This window comes from Dromiciops gliroides, chromosome 3 (assembly GCF_019393635.1).
Source record: "Dromiciops gliroides isolate mDroGli1 chromosome 3, mDroGli1.pri, whole genome shotgun sequence".
Taxonomy (NCBI): domain Eukaryota; kingdom Metazoa; phylum Chordata; class Mammalia; order Microbiotheria; family Microbiotheriidae; genus Dromiciops; species Dromiciops gliroides.
The window spans coordinates 666087026-666104914 of record NC_057863.1 but is presented as its reverse complement, the minus strand read 5'-3'; the positions used below and the strand labels follow the sequence as shown (position 1 = coordinate 666104914).

Genomic DNA, 17889 nt, shown 5'->3' with positions numbered 1-17889 from the left:
CCTCCAGGCTAGACGCCTGCGCAGGAAGAGGAACTGACCGAGCGGAAGATGGTGGGGGAGGGGGAAGGATGAAGAGGGAGGGGCCTGATTGGCCGTACGCGGCGGGATCAGAGGAATGAGTGACAGCGCAGGGGCGGAGCTTCACGGGGGCTCGTGCACTGGATTTTTTTTCCCTTTTGCCCATTCCCAGCGAGGGTGCAGCCGGGGGGCACGGTGGAGAAAGAGCCGGGCCTGGCGTCAGGAAGATGCCGTAGACACTTAATAGCTGTAGGACCCGGGGCAAGTTACCTGACTGCTGTTTGCCTCAGTTTCCCCATGTAAAATTGGGAATGATAATAGCAGCCCATCTCCCAGGGCTGTTGGGAGAATCGAACGAGATACTAGTTGTGCTGAGCGCACGCTGCCTTCTCGGCACCAGCTTCCAGTCTGGGCATGGGACCCTGCGGGGGTCAATCTCTCCTCTCTGACCCGCCCCGGGGGCAGACCCTCATTCCTGCTGGGGGCGGGGGCGTCTCCCCATCTAGTCCATTCAGCCCCGAAAGGGATTTTGCTGAAATGTAGGTCGGACCAGTCAGTAAACTGCGGTGGCTCCCTATCCCCTCCAGATCGAATACAGACGGACGGTTTGGGGTTCAAATAGTCCAACCCCCAAAACCTCCCCAAACTTTCCAGTCTCTTACACCTCCCCCTCCCAGCTGTGCCAACCCTCGGCTCCCACATGCTCTCCTCCGCTCTGACCGCTGACCTCCCCCGCTTCCCTTAAGTCGCAGCTAATGCCCCCTCACCCTTTAGCTCCAGCCTCCTCTCTGTGGTTGTGCCGTAGCTCTTTGCTCCTGTCTCCCCCACTGTAGGGTGGGCTCTTTTCTGTCCCCAGGCCTTGGTAGCGTGCGGGCACAGAGCCGGCCCTGCCTGGGCGCGGGAGGCCGAGAACCCCGGCGGGGCTGGGGCTGCCCGGCCCCTCCCTCTGGAGGCCTCTGCTTTGCACAAAGGACTAGACCCAGGTTTGAATGGCACCCACCCCCTGGACTGGAGGCCTGCGTGGGGGCAGGGAAGCCAGATGCCGCTTTCTCTTCTCCCGGTCCTCTCCCTGCCCTGCAGCTTGTCACCTTCTGCTGGGTGACAGTCCAATGTCTGGTCCCTGCTCCGCCCACTGTGATTGTCTTCTGATTCCTTCCCCTCTTTGGGTCTTAGTTTCCTTGTTTGTCAAGCGATTCAATGGATTCGATCCATCCAGGGTCCACTTCCACCCCCCAAAATTCAGCGCTTCTGCCTATAAACAGCAAATTACTTTTATTTGTGTGTTTGTTTTTTAGTGAGGCAATTGGGGTTAAGTGACTTGCCCAGGGTCACACAGCTAGTAAGTGTCAAGTGTCCGAGGCCAGATTTAACTCAGGTCCTCCTGACTCCAGGGCTGGTGCTTTATCCACTTCAACACCTAGCTGCCCCCGCAAATTACTTTTGTTTTCACAATCCAAGGTGGATTTATATGGGTGTAACAAAGCTCTTCTTTGAGTCATTCCACTTGAGAAACTGGGTGACCTCAGACAGTCCTGTTCTCTGGAGACCTTAGCTTCCAGTGATGATAATTCACTTGTTCATGTGGTTCTAGTTTTCATAGGAGTTTTCCTAAAAAAAAGAAAAATGCAAATCAGCTGAAATATGTTGTCCGGATCTTATCTCCCTTTTACAGATGAGGTAACTGAGGCTCACAGATGCCAAATGACTTGCCCGGGGTCACAGAACTAGGAAGGGTCATGTAACTCAGCTTAAAGGGACCATCAAGGTATCTCGTTTTATGGAGGAGCCAATTGAGGCCCAGGAAGGAGAAGTGACTGGTCCAAGGTCACTTCGAAGCTGCAGGACTGGGATTTGGAAGTGAAAGGTCTTCACTCCAACACCAGGCCCCACGTGCCCAGGGCCCCAGAACTCTCACCTGTCACCGAGATCTCTGCAGGGTCGCTGATCTCCGAAGTTAATCTGGGTTCCGTCCACGTGTGGTAGCGGCATCTGTAAAGTCCCGTGTCCTGGGGCTTGGAATTCTTCAAGAGGAAGTCCACGGTGTGGTCATCGACAAACTGAGTGTTGGCGTTCAGCTCTGTGTGTTCCCCCTCCCTGAAGAGGTGAAAACGTGAAGCAGGGACCCGGCCCGAGCAGCGCAGGACTGCATCCTTCCCAGGGGTCACCACGGCGCTCAAGGGGTACAGCTTGGGCTTGGGCAGGAGGCCTGTGGCGACAGAAAGCCTTGGTGTTGCACGTGCAAGGGCGGGCTGGGGGACAATGGGCGCCAGATTTGGAGGGAGATGGTTTGGGTTTGGGCTCCCAGGCTGATGACGAACCACCGCATGACCTTAGGCAGGCGCTCTGCTGTCTCTGGGTCTCAGACTCTCACCTTCTAGCTCCATCCAACCTAAAAACAGACTACACTTCCCTTCTCTTCACATACTCTATGGTTCAGTCAAACCAACTTATTTACTCATCTCTGTACAAGCTGTTCCATCTCCCACCTCAGTGACTTTGCCCAGGCTGTTCCCCACGTCTGCCCCTCATCATCTCTCCCTCTTAGAATCCCCAGACTCCAGAAGTCAGCTCCCAGACCCTCCCCCCTGCCCCAAGGGAGCCCTTTCTTGGTCCCTTCTGCTGCTTATGACACCCCCGTTAAATTATGTTGAATTGACTTTGCACATACATTGTCTCACTTATAATGGGTACACTTTGGCTGTAAAGGCTGGCTCATGAAGGCCACAGGGTAGTTACGCTCAGAGGGAGGGTATTTCGGGAGCTGTGTTCAGTGACCAGAGGCCCCTCGGAGCCTGAGCTTCTCTGCTCTGGATCCTGGGCTGCCTCTGGCTCCGACCCTGGCTTCTGTGGTCTCCTTCCTAGAACAGCAACAAATCTATTTCCCATATGAGGTTTCTATATGTGTGTGTGTCTGTCTGGTGTGTGCATGTGTTTGTCCGTGTGTGTGTGTGCGCGCATGCATGTGTGTGCGCGTGCGTATCTGTCTGATGTGTGTGCCTGTCTGGTGTGTGTGTGTGCGTGTGTGTCTCTGTCTGGTGTGTGTGTGTGTCTGGTGTGTGTGTGTATGTGTGTGTGTGTGTGTGTGTCTGTCTGGTGTATGTGTGTGTGTGTCTCTGTCTGGTGTGTGTGTGTGTCTGGTGTGTGTGTGTGTATGTGTGTGTGCGTGTGTGTCTGTCTGGTGTGTGTGTGCGTGCACATGTGTGTGTGTGTTACCTAGATGAAAGGCTGCACAGGACAAGGGGCTAGTGGCGGAAGGGCCAGGAGAGGCTGCCTGCAGAAGGGCTGACTCTACAAAGATGGTAAAGAGGGAAGACAAGGTGAGAGGTGAATTCAGTGTCAAGTCTCAGAGATGGCGGATGGTGGATAGAGGATGCCAGGGCATAGGGGAGGCACGGCCGGCAGCTCAGTGGTGCTAGATGGCTATGGGTTGGGGAGCAAGGGGCCAAGTTGTGAAGGGTTTTAGAGCTAAAGAGAGGAGCTGATGTTTGATCCCCAAGGTGAGAGTAGGCTTCTGGAGCTGCTTGGCCAAGGGGGTGACGTGGAGAAGTGCCCTGGACAGCCGAGTGGAAGATGGACTGGCATGGGGAGAGACTAGGAGAGACTAACCAGGCACCTACCACAGTTGTGGAGGCATTCACCCAAGGACTGGCTGGCTGGCCAATGGGCAGGTGGGGTAGATGGTGCCTGCCTTTCTGTGGGTCTCTGACATGCTGCTGTCCTCTCTGTGGGGTAGGGAGGTACGGCAGCCCGAGGCCCTGGCGCTAAAGTCTCAGAGTTTCCTCCAGGGTCCAGCATGAAGTACAGGTCTACCGCAGAGATGGTCTGAGGCGGATTTCAGGGGACTGAAGTTTTAACCCACTTGTGCCCTTCCTTGAGGGCACTCTATGACCTCGGGCAAGCTCCTTCCTCCTCTTTTTTTTTGTTTTTTGTTTTTTGTTTTTTGTTTGTTTTGTTTTGTTTTGTTTGCAGGGCAATGGGGGTTCAGTGACTTGCCCAGGGTCACACAGCTAGTAAGTGTCAAGTGTCCAAGGCCAGATTTGAACTTAGGTCCTCCTGACTCCAGGGCCGGTGCTCTATCCACTGTGCCACCTAGCCGCCCCCCTTCCTCCTCTTTCAAATGAGGTGGTAGATGTGGCAGCCCTGACATCGCTGTGTGACCCTCTGCGGGTCACTACCCTGGGGACTACATTTAAGGGGTACATTGGATGACCTTTAATGCCAGGACCTGTCTGGCCTCAGCCTGTGCTCTCGGGCCAAGGAGGCTCCAAGGAGCTGAGCCTGCCAGCTTCAAGATTCCTTCCAGGCCTGGAAGTCCCTGATTCTTTAGTGGGGGGAGGAAATGAGCTCTGCCTCCCAGACCCTCCTGCACCATATGCTGTCCCTTCCCGACGTCCTGACCCTCACCATCCACATGAAGCTGCACATCGTCACTCCTCGGGGACCCGGCAAAGGGGGCCACCGGCTCAAAGTAAATGCAGCTGTAATTGCCCGAGTCGGAAGCTATGGCATCAGGGAGGACAAAGTCAGCACGGGATCCGGCGGGGCTCAGGATCTGCACAGGCTGGAGGTGGCCTTGTTTCAGCAGGGCAAACCTCATGTTGGGATGTGCCCCCTGGCATTGCAGTGTCACATTGGTCCCTCGAGAGATCACAGCATCCTGGGGCTGGACCGAGAGGGAAGGTTTGGCTAGTGTTCCTGGAAATGGAAAAGGCCACACAACGTTAGCCCCAGGAGGAGTCTGAACATAGAAGATGGAAAGTCGGAACCTGGAGAGGCCTTAGAACACGGAACATGGAAAGTTGTCCAGGGGAGGGGAGGGCCTTTGAGTAGAGAACATGGAAAGTCAGAACCTGGAGGAGCCTTGGCACAGAGAACAGTAGAATTGGAAGGGCCCTTAGACCATGAAAGTTTGAAAGTCAGGAAAGAAAGGCCCTTACAAGGAAATCAAGACCGTCTTATTATATAGAACAGGAAATGGTCCCAGAGAATGTGACCACAGGGTGGGGGGCCCATGAGATCTGCAGCAGAACTGGGAATGGGTCCCAAGACCCCCCACCCCTACCCCAGGCTCTCTTACAGAGCCCTGAGTCTGCTCAACTAAGGAACAGCCCTTAGCATCACTGTCATCCCTGAGCAAGATGGAACCTTTGAGATCAGTGGACCTAGCACCTTCCCCTTTGATAGAGGAGGGGGCAGAGGCTCAGAGGTTAGGGTAACTGGCCCGAGGGCACACAGTGTAGTCAGGGACAGAGGCTGGATTTGAAATCAGGAGGACCTGGCCTTGAATACCACCTTACACGCATTCTGGAGTATGCCCCTAGCCAAGTCACAGTCTCTGCTTCTCCCAGGGTCATTGTGAAGATTATAAAAATAATATTAAGTGCTATGCAAACTTGAAAGTGCTCAGTAAATTTGAGCTGTTATTATTATCACACCACACTACCATCATTCTGATTCTAACCCAATCAATTAATGACCCAGTATTTGTTAAGTGCCTCCTGTTTGCCAAACACTGTGCTGGGTACCAGGAGGGACCAGGCAAAGAACGAACCCATCCGTACTCTCCCCTTGTAATGGGGGAGACAAGTGCATGTAAAATGGATGCAGCGATTATGAAGTGAATAAAGACAAACATGCAAGGGAGAGAAGCAGAAGGTGGTGTGGGAGGCAGGAGAGGCTTCATGGAGAGGATGAGCTTTTGTGGGTGACGAGGAAGGAGGAGACCAGTTTGACTGGATGGCAAAGAACGGAGAGAGCGAAGCTCAGGCTGGAAAGACAGATTGGGACCGGTCTATGAAGGGCTCGGAATTGTACCGCAGTTAATAGGAAATCACGGATTGGATGGAGTGTCACTGGTCTGACCAGACCTTAAGGACAATCACTGTGCCTGAAGTGGGCAGGGAGGCCTGGAGCAGAGAGGCCATGAGGAGGCCCAAGGGATGATGGGAAGATGGCCTCAACTCAGGCAGCAGCTGAGAAAAGGGGTCAGATGGCAGAGACTGTGGAAGCAGAAATGACATAAAATATGTAGGGTGAAGGGGGAAAGGAGTCCAGGATAATGCTAAGGTTACCAACCTGGGGGGCTAGAAGGATGGTGGGACAGAAGTAGGAACACTTGGAAGAGGGGAGGCACTGGGGCTGGCTATCTGTCGGTCTAGCTGACTGTCTTCATAGCTTTCTATCATCTATCTACCTGTCTATCTATCCATCTATTTATCTATCTGTCTATCTATCTACTTATCTATTTATCTATCATCTGTCTGTCTGCCTGCCTGCCTGCCTATCTACCCATCTGTCCATCCATTCATCCATCCATCTATCGTCTATCTGTCCATCCATTCATCCATCCATCTATCGTCTATCTGTCCATCCATTCATCCATCCATCTATCATCTATCTGTCCATCCATTCATCCATCCATCTATTGTCTATCTGTCCATCCATTCATCCATCCATCTATCATCTATCTGTCCATCCATCCATCCAGCCATCACCTGCCTATCTAGCCATCTATCTGCCTCTCTATCCATTTCTCATCTCTTTCTATCCATCCATTTATCTATCTTTCTATCCCTCCATCCGTACATCATTTATCTATCTTTCCACCTATCCATCTACATGGCTCTCTCTCTCTCTCTCATGATCATCTATCTGTTCATCCATCCGTTTATCTACCGGTCTGTCCATCTGTCCATCCATATTGGGAGTAATCTACATAATGATGATAATTACAGCCATGGGAGCTGACGAGGTTACCGAGAGCAGGACCTTGGGGATCATTCACAGTTAGGTGGCATGATACGGATGATGGGCCACGAGTGGTCAGATGGGTAAGAGGACCTTGAGTGAGCAGTGTCAGCCAGGGGAGAGGGTGGTCACACATCCGAGGCCCCAGAGAGGTGGAGGAGGCTGTGGTCCTAGGAAAGGCCACCCGTAATGGCCCAAAGCTTTGCAGAGCAGGTTCAGCCGAGTGAGGAGGGGGAGGCCAGACTACAGGGGACGAAGGGGTGGGCGAGAGAAGGGCAGGGGTGGCTGGGTGCACAGACAGCTTTTCCCAGAGTTTGGCTGAGAAAGAGAAAGATCTAAGGGGGGGGGGCTGAGGATGCAGAGCTGGGCATGTCTGAAGGGCCCCCCCCACACACACACACATAAGATGCTAGCTTGCACCCCATGGCTACCTTGTGGGCCTTTTCTGTCCCTGGTCTCTTGACTCTGCAGCCAGACCCAGGGTGGGGAAGTCTTTAGAAGTATAGGGCAGTGGTCATCATGAGAAAAAGCAGCCCAGCTTTGCTCTCCTCAGCCCCAGAGAGAAGTGGGGACCCCAGAGAGCTCCCTATGGGTCCTCCCATATTGCTGGGTCACCTCTTTGCAAAGCTGCCTGGGAGCTGAGGGCAAATGCCCCTGGTTACCAAGCAAATGGGTTCTGGAGCCAGACTTCAAAGGGCTGGGGAAGCTGGCAGACACTGCCCATCCAGGCCCTGCCTCGGGCGGGGGGGGGCAGTGGGTAGGGCATTAGGGCAGGAGGGAAATGGGGCTTGGAAAGAGGTGGCTGACTTGATTGGTCTCTGAGGTAGCTGGTGGCCAAGGCCTGGCCAAGATTGGCCTTGGTGGGAGGTGGGACGTCAGAGCCAGAGGCCGGGGACCTGGTGGCGAAGGGGTTTGCCCCACATAGCAGCTGTGGCGCTGAGTCTGGAGCCTGTGGCTTGTGGTTCAATATCACATGCTCTTTGCCACTGTCCCTGGGCATCATCGCTCCCCCAAGGACTTCCATGGGACCGTGGGCTAGTCATTTCCCCTGGCCTGGTCTCAGTTTACTCAGCTCTTTGTATCTCTCAGATTGGATTGCAAGCTCCTGGAGGGCAGGCACTGGCTTTTAGCTCTTTTTGTAGCCCCGGGCTTAGCACAGGGCCTGGCCCAGGGAAGTGCATAATCAAGTGGATTCAATGGTTGATGGGGAAATGCTGGGTTGGAGGCCAGCCTCCCCAGAGTCCTTTCTTCCTCCCCTGGCCCGGCTCACCTGTGCTCAGGACAAGCTCCAGGGACTCGCTATCTTCTGACCAGATCGGTGACCCATGCCTAAACTGGTAGCGGCAGCTGTACTTGCCTCCGGCCCCAGGTTCCAGATCCTGCAGGTGGAAGTTAATCGTCTTGGGGTCTGATGAAGATAACATGGGGACAGACACCTCCTCTCCATCTTTGAACAGCTTGAAATGCAGCCCTGAGAACTTTGTCCTGCAGCGGAGGGTCACAGAGCCTCCAGGCCTGATGACTACGTTGTCCAGAGGTCTGAGAGAGGGCTTCGGAAGGGAGTCTGGATGGGGAATCGAGTTGATCTCATCAGACACATGTTGCCTTCCCTCCACCTCCCACTAGACCCACTTCTGCTGCTAGCCCTATGGAGGCTGCATGAGAAGGAGAAGACTGAGCAGAAGACACCAAGGGAGGGGAGACTGGTCAACAGTGCCAAGAGCTGCAGAGGGGCCAGGGGTGTGAAGAAGGAGCAAAGGCTGTGGGGGGCCCAGGGACAAAATGGGAGGGGATTTGTATGTGAAGATGAGCCGGGGGTCTCAGTGGCCTTGAAGCTCCCCATCTGCTAACTTTCCTCCACCAGCTTATTCCTTATCTCTCTGAGTGCCTTTCTCCTCCTCCTCCTTCCTCTCCTCCTCCTCTCCCCTCTGTGTCTCAGGATTTTGGACCTCTTGGGTCTCCCTTGATTCCTCCAATGCTCTTGGTATCTCCCCTTCCAGGTCTCCCTGCACTGGGCACGGGATCCCAGCTCTCTAGCCCTGCTGTCCTTCTCTGCCCTTACCTGGTCTCACAACATGCAGGGTCTCACTAGGAGCTGACGCCTCCCTGGGGGCCACCGTGGGGGGTCGGTAGTGGCAGGTATAATTCCCAGGGCTCTTAATGATGAAGGTGGCTTTTGGTTCTGGGGCGTGGGAGCTGTCCACGGGCTCTGGCTCGCCTTCCTTGTGCAGGTCAAAGGTCATACCCAGCAGCACCCCTTGGCAGTGTAGCTTCGTTTCCAGGCCATGAAGGATCCAAGGTCCAGGCTCAGCCCAGAAGGAGGGTGCAGGGAGGGGTTCTATTAGGGTCACAGAAGGTTAGCACGGGAGAATTCTGACCTCGGAATCTTAGAACAGAAGATATGGACCTCGGAAGGGGAGGAGGCCTACAAAGGTCCAATACTGAGAGCTGGAAGTCTCCTTAGAGGTCATTTCATCTGACCCCCTAATTTTCATTTTTATTATCATGGGCACAGTGTGTTGTGTTTTGCCCATGTAGATTATGTGTGTGTCCCCGGGGCTGTCTGGATGTGGCTCATAGGGAGGTAGAAATCAATATGCAGAGATTTGTACAAATAGGCCTGGAGCTCGGCTTCCATGATTTTTGTATTTGTTATCAATGCTCTTTTATACATGAGTCACATCCCTCCTTCAGCCCCCTTCCTTTTAAGAGAGGAGTTAAACAAAGCCAATTGACACAGTGCATCCTAGCCCCTTATTTTACAGTTGGGTAAACCGAGGCACAGAAAGGAGAAGGGACTTCCATAGGGACGTACAGAGGTTTAGGGGCAGAGCCAGAAGCAGAGCCCAGAACTCTGAACCCCCACTCTTGGTCTCTTTTCCCTCAATTTGTGCTGCTTTTCTACAGAAAGAACAAAGAACAGGGAGAGAGACAGAGACAGAGATAGACAAAGAGAGAAACAGAGAGGAGGGAGAGAGAGAGAGAGAGAGATGGATGGGGAGAGATAGAGACAAAAGAGAGTGGGAATGGGCAGGTGGGGGGGGGTGTCCCGTGGTCAGTGGTTTCCTGGCTCTCGTTTTCAGGGCCTGGAATGAGAGTTTTCCGAAGCCTGAGGGTCCCTGCCCCTTCATGACCCCAGGGACTTTCCCTGATCAGTCCCAGAGCTCAAGCAGTGAGAATGTGGACAGTGTCCTACGTCATCGCATGGTGCAGAAAGGAGAAGGAAGAAGAGCCCACCAGGGGGCAGGTGCTAGCTGTGGACATTTGGCCCCCTCTCAGCCCTCCCCACCCCCCCAGGGCCCCTGGAGCCATCTGCTCACTCACCTGTCCCTGTCACCTCCACTGGGTCACTCACTAAACTCCAGTTTTCTGACATTTTGATCTTGCACCGGTAAACGCCCCTGCTGTCCGCTGTCACTGGCCCCAGGGGGAACTTGGCATAGGGGGCAAGGGCAGGAAGAGTAGAGACGACTTCCCCATCTTTCAGCAGCTGGAATTTCATCGCCACAGTGTTAGTCACCAGGCACTGGAGGGCCACATTGGCCCAGGGCGTGGATAGGGATTTGGACTCAATCCAGAGGCGAGGAGTTGTGTCTGTATCTGTGAAATTTCCCAAAGAATTTATTAAGAGTCTGCTACTAGCGCAGTGGATAGAGCACCGGCCCTGGAGTCAGGAGTACCTGAGTTCAAATCCGACCTCAGACACTTTACACTTACTAGCTGTGTGACCCTGGGCAAGTCACTTAACCCCAATTGCCTCACTAAAAAAAAAAAGTCTGCTACTACACTTAGCTTCTGTTTGCCTCAGTTTCCTCATCTTAAAAAGGGGATCAAATGAGATATTTGCAGAGCACTTAGCAGGGTGCTGTTAGCCACAATCATTGTTACAATGTGCCAAGGACCAGGAGGGACCTTAAACCATCTAGAATGTCAGAGCTTGGCAAACCTTTCAATACAGAACAGAGAAAGTCAGAGCTGGGAGGGGACCCAATCCATTGAATGTCCCATTTGATAGGAGAGAAGGAAAAGAAAGAAGTATTGATTGGTTTACAACTATTATCTCAGTTGATCCTCATAGCTACCTTGGCGGATAGGTGTTCTTATCCTGTTTTATAATTGAGGAGACTGGAGCAGATGGGGAGTAGGGGGTGAGGGGGTGGAAGTGACTCGCCCAAGGCCATAGAGCTAGCTAAGTGTCTGAGGCCAGATTTGAACTGGGATCTTCCCAACTCCAGATCCTGTGCTCTGTCCACTAGGCCACCTACTGGTTTTGAACTGGTTCATTTTCAGTTTGGGGCTGGGCAGGGAGGAAAGTGAAGTGAGCACAGTAGGGTCGGTCTGGGGGAGTACTGAGGGATGGAGGTTCTGGCGGTCAGGGTGAGGACAAAGCCCAGGCGGAGAGAAAGATGGAATGCTGGGAAGTTCTGGTCAGGCAAAGCGCTTTCTGAGTTCCTGATCAGGACGGGGACTTGGAGCCTCCCCTCGCCCGTTTCCTGGCTCCCCTGGGATCCTATGGGCTCACTCACACGTGGCTGCTTCTGCCTCCTTCTTCGGGTCCAGACAAAGCCCTGTAGGAGACAGACAGAGCAGAATCGCAGCGTGTGCCATGTTTGAATAAAAAGGGATGTGGATTCAAAGAGCTGGCATGGGTAGAAATGCTCTACCAAGTGCTGGGCGTGCGCTACTTTGTCTGTAGCTTTGTGAGATGGCCATTTCAGGAGTATTATCTCCTGTTTTAGAGATGATGGAATGGAGCCTGAGAAAAGTCTGTAGAAGGTGGTGACTCATCCGGCTCTGTCCAGCAGCCGCAAGGGAGAGGGAATCAGGGAGGAGAGGCCAGCTCTCTGGCCTGAGGAAGTCCAGATAGGAGAGAGAGGAGAGTCTTGTGAGAACAGGAGGAATGACATCCTGGGAAAACAGTGAAGGGAGAGAAGAGCTCAGAACTTAGGAGGAAGGAGGCAGAGCCCCTGGGAGAGACCAGAGGGGAAATCAGAGGGAGCTTTGGCTGCCTAGACAGGAGATGGGAGACTCCTCAGGATGGCCTCCGCTTCAGCAGCCAGGAGAGTGGAGACAGGAGGAAGGAGGATGCTGGGAGCTACAGCTCTGGAAATGAGGTAGGGATGGCCCTGCAGCAGTGAGGGCCCCAGTGTGGAGCGCCCCAGGTGGTCCTGGTGCTGTGGCAGCCCTGGGAGAGTGGGGAAGGCTGAGGATGGCTGGGCCCCAGCACAGGAGCCTGGCTGAGATGGGACAAGGGAGAGATTCGAGGTTGGAGGAGAGCTTCTCATTCATCCACCCACCCCGCCATTGCCATCAGAAGGGACAAGACTGAGGAGGCAGGGCCAAAGAGGGAGGAGCTGGCCTCAGTTCGGGAGGTTCAGTGGACTCACCCAGAAGGAGCAGAATCGCCAGCCGAGTGGCCATGTCTCTCTCCTTCTCCCTCCTGGCCTGGGTCCGAGGCTCTTCCTTCTGCAGGGAGGCTGTGGTTGCGGGAATGGGTGGGCCGTCTATTAAGAGAGCTGGGGTGCTCCCCCATCTCATGCTTCCTTTGGCCAATGGGAACGGTGGCCCCTCGGGTCACTGGTGAATGAGTGGGCGGCAGTCCTGCCTCTGGCCAAGGTCATTGTTAGCTTTTCCAGGCTGTGGGGTCCAGCTGACTCATCACTATTGCTTCTGCCCCCCTCTTGACCTGACCCCTGCTAAATTGTGAAAGGGACAAAGTCCATGTTTGGCCACTGCCCTCCCTCAAAAAAGACTGCATGTGGTCGATACAGGGCTAGACTGGAAATCAGGAGACCTGGATTCTGTTCTCACCTCCTCCAGGGACTTACCATATGACTCTGTGCAAAGCGTTTCCTTTTCTTGACCTCAGTTTCCTTGCCTGTAAAATGAGTGGGTTGGACCAGATGAGATGGTCTTTAGTGAATCTTTCCAACTCCAGATTTCAATGTAATTTTTCCAATGTTCTGTGGTCTTTTTTTGGTGCCCATACCTTAGGTTCCCAAGACTGCCAACACAGACATTTTTTCTTTTTTTAGTGAGGCAATTGGGGTTAAGTGACTTGCCCAGGGTCACACAGCTAGTAAGTGCTAAGTGTCTGAGGCTGGATTTGAACTCAGGTCCTCCTGACTCCAGGGCCAGTGCTCTAACCACTGCACCACCCAACTGCCCCAACACTGACATTTCTTGAGTCATACCTGCCCCAGTCAACAAACACTTGGTGAGCAGCTACTGTGTGTCAGGCACTGTGCTGACCCCTGGGGATACAAAAAGAGGCCAAAGACCTTTCCTCAAGGAGGTTATGATCCCGTGGGGGACACAGCACGTACACAACTATGCACAGGTAAGTGAGAGGTAGGATAAACAGCAAGTGAGGCAGTGAAGGCCAGGCCTGGGGTCAGGAGGGCTCAGGGAAGGTCTTCTGTGGAGGGTGCGATTCCAGTTGGAACTTGAAGCCAGGGAGGTCAGGAGACAGAGATGAGGAGGAGGCCGGAGGCCGGTGTCACTGCATGGAAGAGGAGGTGTGGGGGAGTGAGGCACAAGAAGACTGGAAGGGAGAAGGGGGCAGGGGATGAAGGCCTTTGAATACCAAGGGGAGCATTTTGCATTTGCTCCTGGAGGTGACAGGGAGAGACTGGAGCTCATCTAGAAGGGGTGTGACATGATCAGCCCTGTCTGGGGGTAGGTCACTTTGTGACTGGATGGAGGATAGACTGGAATGGGGAGGGAGTGGTGGCAGGCAGGCCTCCCAGCAGCCATTGCCACAGTCCAGATGTGAGGTGATGGGGGCCTGCACCAGGGTGGGGGCAGGGGCACAAGAGAGAAGGAGGTACATTTTGGAGATGCTGTGGAGGTGAAGTCAACAGGCTGCTAATGCCATGGGCTGGTTGGGGAGCAGATGAGGCAATGCTGTTTCTGCAGTCTTTTTCACACCAACCATGGTTTACTAAATCCTTGGCCCAGGCTAAGGGCAGTGCAAGGAAAATGTAATAAAAGGGGCTGTGGTCAGTCTGGGGCAGTCCAGGTAATAATAAAAAATCATAATGACTGACATTGACATAGCACTGATTATGTGTCAGTCACTGTGCTAAACACTTTACCGATTCATCTCGTTTGATCCTTACAACTAACCTGTGAGGTAGTTGCTATTATTATCCCCATTTTTATAGATGAGGAAACTGAGGGAAACAAGGGTGAAGTGACTTGCCCTGGGTCACATAGGTAGTGAGTGTCAAGTCTTCCTGGCTCCAGGCCCAACTCTCTATCCGCTAAGCCATCCTACCACTGAAGGCAGGAACACTTTTGGGGATATAAGCTTAACTGGTGTAACCACAAGGATAAGGACAATAAGGGATAGTGCATAGCGTCAGGGCCATGAAAGGGAAAGGGGACAATGGTCTCAAGGGTCTGAAAGACGGAGATAGATGGAGAAAGAGTCTAGGAAGACAGAGACAGGCACAAGTGGACAGAGAAAGAGACTGACCCACAGACCAGACTGAGACTGAGATTATCTTGAACCATCTATGTGAAAAGAGACAAAGAGAAACACATAGACTAGTCAGTCATAAATTGGGAGCAAGAGACATAGTTTTTGTTTTTGTGGGGCAATGGGGGTTAAGTGACTTGCCCAGGGTCACACAGCTAGTAAGTGTCAAGTGTCTGAGGCTGGATTTGAACTCAGGTCCTCCTGAATCCAAGGCCAGTGCTTTATCCACTGCACCACCTAGCTGCCCCAGACATAGATTTTACAGGAATATATAAAGACAGTCATATAGATAAAGGGAGAGACAGACCTAAAAAAATCACAAAAAAGACAGACCAAGCCAGAGGCATAGAGGGACACTTGAAGAAGGACACAGTAGAATTCAGGACAATGAAATTAGATTAATTAAGAGATTATGCAAATAGAGAGTCACAGGGAGTGAGACAGGTCTGGAGCAATGCAGATATATTACTGTAATTGTGTTGTAACAGAGTTGCTCATCTGATGGGAGTTCCATGGCCTCATCAGTTTCAGCAGGGGTCTTTTGCAGATAAGGGGACCCTCCTCTGTTCATAGTAGTCCTGTTCCTGCTCCTCCCAGGTGCTTTTGTCCTGTGCCTTTGATTCACTTCCCCCTCCCCCCCCCCCAGGTCACACACCTTCCTGGCATCACCTCTTCCCTTTGTCAGGCTTTGAACTGGCACGTTCATTTCTCTTGTCATCATCCTGGTTTTCACATATGCTCATGACACTGTGTTTGCCTGTTGACATTGTTCAGTCATGTACAACTCTTCATGACCCCATTTGGGTTTTCTTGGCAAAGACACTGGAAGGGGCAAACAGGGTGAAGTGACTTGCCCAGGGTCACCCAGCTCATCAGATTCTGGGGCCAGATTTGAACTCCAGGCCTGGTGCTCCATGTATGTGAGTATTATGGTATGTATGTATCTGTCCATCTATCAATCTGTCCATCATCTGTCCATCTGTCTATGGGGCAGAGGTATGGCAAAGGCATGGAGGCTGGGAGTGGATTGTCGTTGTTTGTTCTTCGACCGTGACATCAGAGTGAAGCCAAGACTTGCAGTGAATTGGGGGGCTGTGCAATTGGGGCGAAGTGACTTGCCCGTGGTCACACAGCTAGTGAGCGTCTGAGGTGAGATTTGAACTCAGGGCCTTCCGACTTCGGGCCAGCACTCCATGCACTGAGCCACCCACCGCCCTCTGGGGATGCAGTGTCCCTGGATCGCAGTTAGACCTGGCGGGCGGGAGGGGGGGGAAGGGGGCCAGGGCGTGAATGGCTCCGAGTGCCCGGGGAGGGTTTCCCCTTCAATCCTGGGGCCCTAGGGATCCATCCCGAGGGTGACGCCGCGGGAGGGTCACAGCAACGCGCACCCCCACCCCGCCCCGCAGCAGCGGCACGTGGACAGCCACAGGCCGGGCTTGTGTGTGATTGGCCCGCAGGCGGAGGACTGCGAGAGGGGGGGAGAGATTAGTCCAGGATAAAGTCCGGCCTATGATTGGAGAATTAGGGGGCGGGGACGCGAGGGGTGGGGCCAGGGGTTAGGGGGCGGGAAAGGAAGGGAAGTCGGCGCGTGATTGGAAAGTTGGGCTTGTGATTGGGAGGCAAGGAGGGGGGCGGTCCGAGAGAGGGACGAGCCTGTGTACGGACGGTTGGGGCGGGACCGAGGCGGAGACTGGGCGGGGCTGAAGAAGGAGCTTGCCATTTACGACTCTGATTGGCTGAGAGGTCGCGCCGCGCCCCGCCCCCTGCTGCTGCGCCTGCTCCTGCTCGGAATGTGGTCAGGAGGAGGCTCCCCCTCCTCTTCTGCACCTGGAGCCTCGCCCCGCCGCGTGCGGTGGAGTGGGATGAGGATGCAGGAGAGGGGGCTGAGCGCGGGGCGCCGGCGGGGGTGACTCGGCGCATGCGCGGGGTGGGACGGCCCGCCTCTGCGGGAGGGCCTTGAGGCCTGTCGGGGCGCGCACGCGCGTGGGTGTGTCCTAGGGTGGGTGGGTGTGTCGGGGGGGGCGTCCTGGGCTGCGTGATCAGCGCCCCTCCTCCGGCGGACGCTGTCTTCTCTAAGGTTCGGGCGCTCTCCTCTCGCCTTCGGAACGTCCTCTGACCCCGACAGGCAGGGCGCGTCACCTACCTGGTCACGTGGTGTGTTGGTTTTCCCTTCTCGGCCCCGCCTCCGCCCCGCCCCTTTCGTAAAGACGCGCGTTTTTCCTTGCTCCGAGGCTCTTAGCCCCCTACCCTTCCCCGCGGGGTGACATCTGCTGCCCCCCATGGGAACTCGCCCCCTTCTCTGACCATGACCCCGAGGATGACCCCAGCGCCCCGGTCCTCTTCCCTTCATCCTGGGGGACGCCTGCCTAGCACACAGTAGGCACCTAATACATGTGGATTGCTCCCCTGCCCTTCCCTCCCACCCCCAGGTTCTCCCGAGCCTGCCCAGTTATTGACACGTTGGGGACCCCCCCCACACACCCCTGAGAGCGGGGGGGGGGACCCGAGGGGAGGCCCCGATTCTGACTCTTTCCCACTCCAGCGCATGCTGGGGGGGGGGGCCCAGGAGGCCCCGCACAGTGGCCGCTGCTCCCTTGGTCCCCCGCCCCCGCTCCCGGTGGATGGGGACGGGCTTTCCCAGGCGTCCTTTTGAGACCTTTGCCACCCGCCTTGTGCCCCTGACATTTAGAGCCCCCCTGCCCTTCCCCCCCTCCCCCAGGGCTGACCTGCTACCCTCCCACTCTTCCAATTCCCTCCACTTCCTACCCTGCCGATGCTCTGGGTCCCCCGGGGACGTGGGGAGGGGGGGGGTCCCTGGTCAATCAGGAATGTGCTCCGCGGTTCAGCACCCAGTGACGTTCAGGGATGTGGCCGTGCAACTCTCCCTGGATGAGTGGCGACGCCCGAGCCCGGCCCAGAAGGGCTTGTAACCAACGTGATGCTGGAGAACTACGCGGACCCGGTCTCTGTGGGTGAGGACGGCCAGGGACTCACTGTCTGCCCCCGGGCATCTCTGCCCCCTGAGGGGCTGCCTGAGGCTTGGCCGATGGCCAGCAGCGGTGACCAATGTAGACAATAGGGGCAGGGGCTAAACCCCATTGGTGCCTCTGGGTTGGCTCTTTCTGCCCTTCTGTCCTGGGAGCCTTCCTGTACCTCCCTTAGCTTGGTATTGATGGCTATGGTTTCCTTGCACTCTTCTCTTAGGTCCAAGACCCCCGGAAAAGGCCAAGATCACCCCAAGCTGGCAGGCCTCAGGGCTCTGGTTTTCTTTCTGAGCTCAAAGCAGAGGCGATCCCCCCTTGAACTGGGACAAAACATGGAAGGGAATGGCCTTCAGAGGCCCTTTGTCCCATCATTTCTCTGTCCCTTTCCTTGAAGAAGGCGGGAGAGGCTGGGCTTGAACTCTGAGCTGACTTTGCCTCCTAGCACTTTCTCTTCTCTCTCCCCACGATCAGGGCTTCCAGTGTCCAAGCCTAAGTGGTCTCCCGGTTGGAGAGAGGAGAACCACCGTGGAAGTCCAAGGCTGGAGTCCCCAGAGGCCCTTGCCCAGGTGAGTGAGTGACAAGTGGGCCGATGGGGGTCACTAGGCAGCTGAGCAGCTGGTCACTCAGCCCCAAGGAGTTCGGGCAAGACCTTGGCCT

The 17889-nt window shown here is 54.7% G+C and overlaps 2 protein-coding genes across 4 annotated transcripts in view; one reads left to right on the top strand and one right to left on the bottom strand.

Moving 5' to 3' along the window:
• Positions 1–1267: 1267 nt before the first annotated feature.
• LOC122748649 (venom metalloproteinase inhibitor DM43-like) lies at positions 1268–12318 on the bottom strand. 2 transcript variants are annotated; one of them, XM_043994421.1, is made up of 8 exons: positions 12153–12318; positions 11292–11333; positions 10090–10365; positions 8828–9103; positions 8036–8329; positions 4423–4713; positions 1934–2224; positions 1268–1626 (listed from the first exon to the last, which is right to left on the bottom strand). In XM_043994421.1, exons 1-8 carry the CDS (start codon positions 12301–12303, stop codon positions 1613–1615), a joined length of 1635 nt encoding a protein of 544 aa, XP_043850356.1. In that variant the 5' UTR covers positions 12304–12318; the 3' UTR covers positions 1268–1612. The 2 variants fall into 2 exon arrangements, with proteins under 2 accessions (XP_043850356.1, XP_043850355.1); XM_043994420.1 differs by having other exon boundaries at positions 11252–11364; positions 12153–12313.
• A 3953-nt stretch (positions 12319–16271) lies between these two features.
• Positions 16272–17889, top strand: part of LOC122751863 (zinc finger protein OZF-like) — a 34081-nt gene continuing 32463 nt past the window's right edge. The window contains exons 1-3 of one of the 2 annotated variants that reach the window (XM_043999090.1): positions 16272–16402; positions 17095–17220; positions 17704–17798. In XM_043999090.1, coding sequence (XP_043855025.1) covers positions 17187–17220; positions 17704–17798 — 129 coding nt within the window. In that variant the 5' untranslated portion in view covers positions 16272–16402; positions 17095–17186. Of the gene's footprint in view, positions 17221–17703; positions 17799–17889 lie in introns of both variants that reach the window. The other variant, XM_043999089.1, reaches the window with a different exon arrangement.

What these genes read in the sequence shown, in the direction of transcription:
- LOC122748649 (XM_043994420.1), bottom strand. Translation starts at nt 12,298, where the DNA reads ATGGGGGAGCACCCCAGCTCTCTTAATAGACGGCCCACCCATTCCCGC. An exon ending in GGCGATTCTGCTCCTTCTGG is followed by an intron (nt 11,365 to 12,152) that starts GTGAGTCCACTG and finishes AACATGGCACAC; the next exon opens with GCTGCGATTCTGCTCTGTCT. An exon ending in CCAGGGGAGCCAGGAAACGG is followed by an intron (nt 10,366 to 11,251) that starts GCGAGGGGAGGC and finishes GAAATTTCACAG; the next exon opens with ATACAGACACAACTCCTCGC.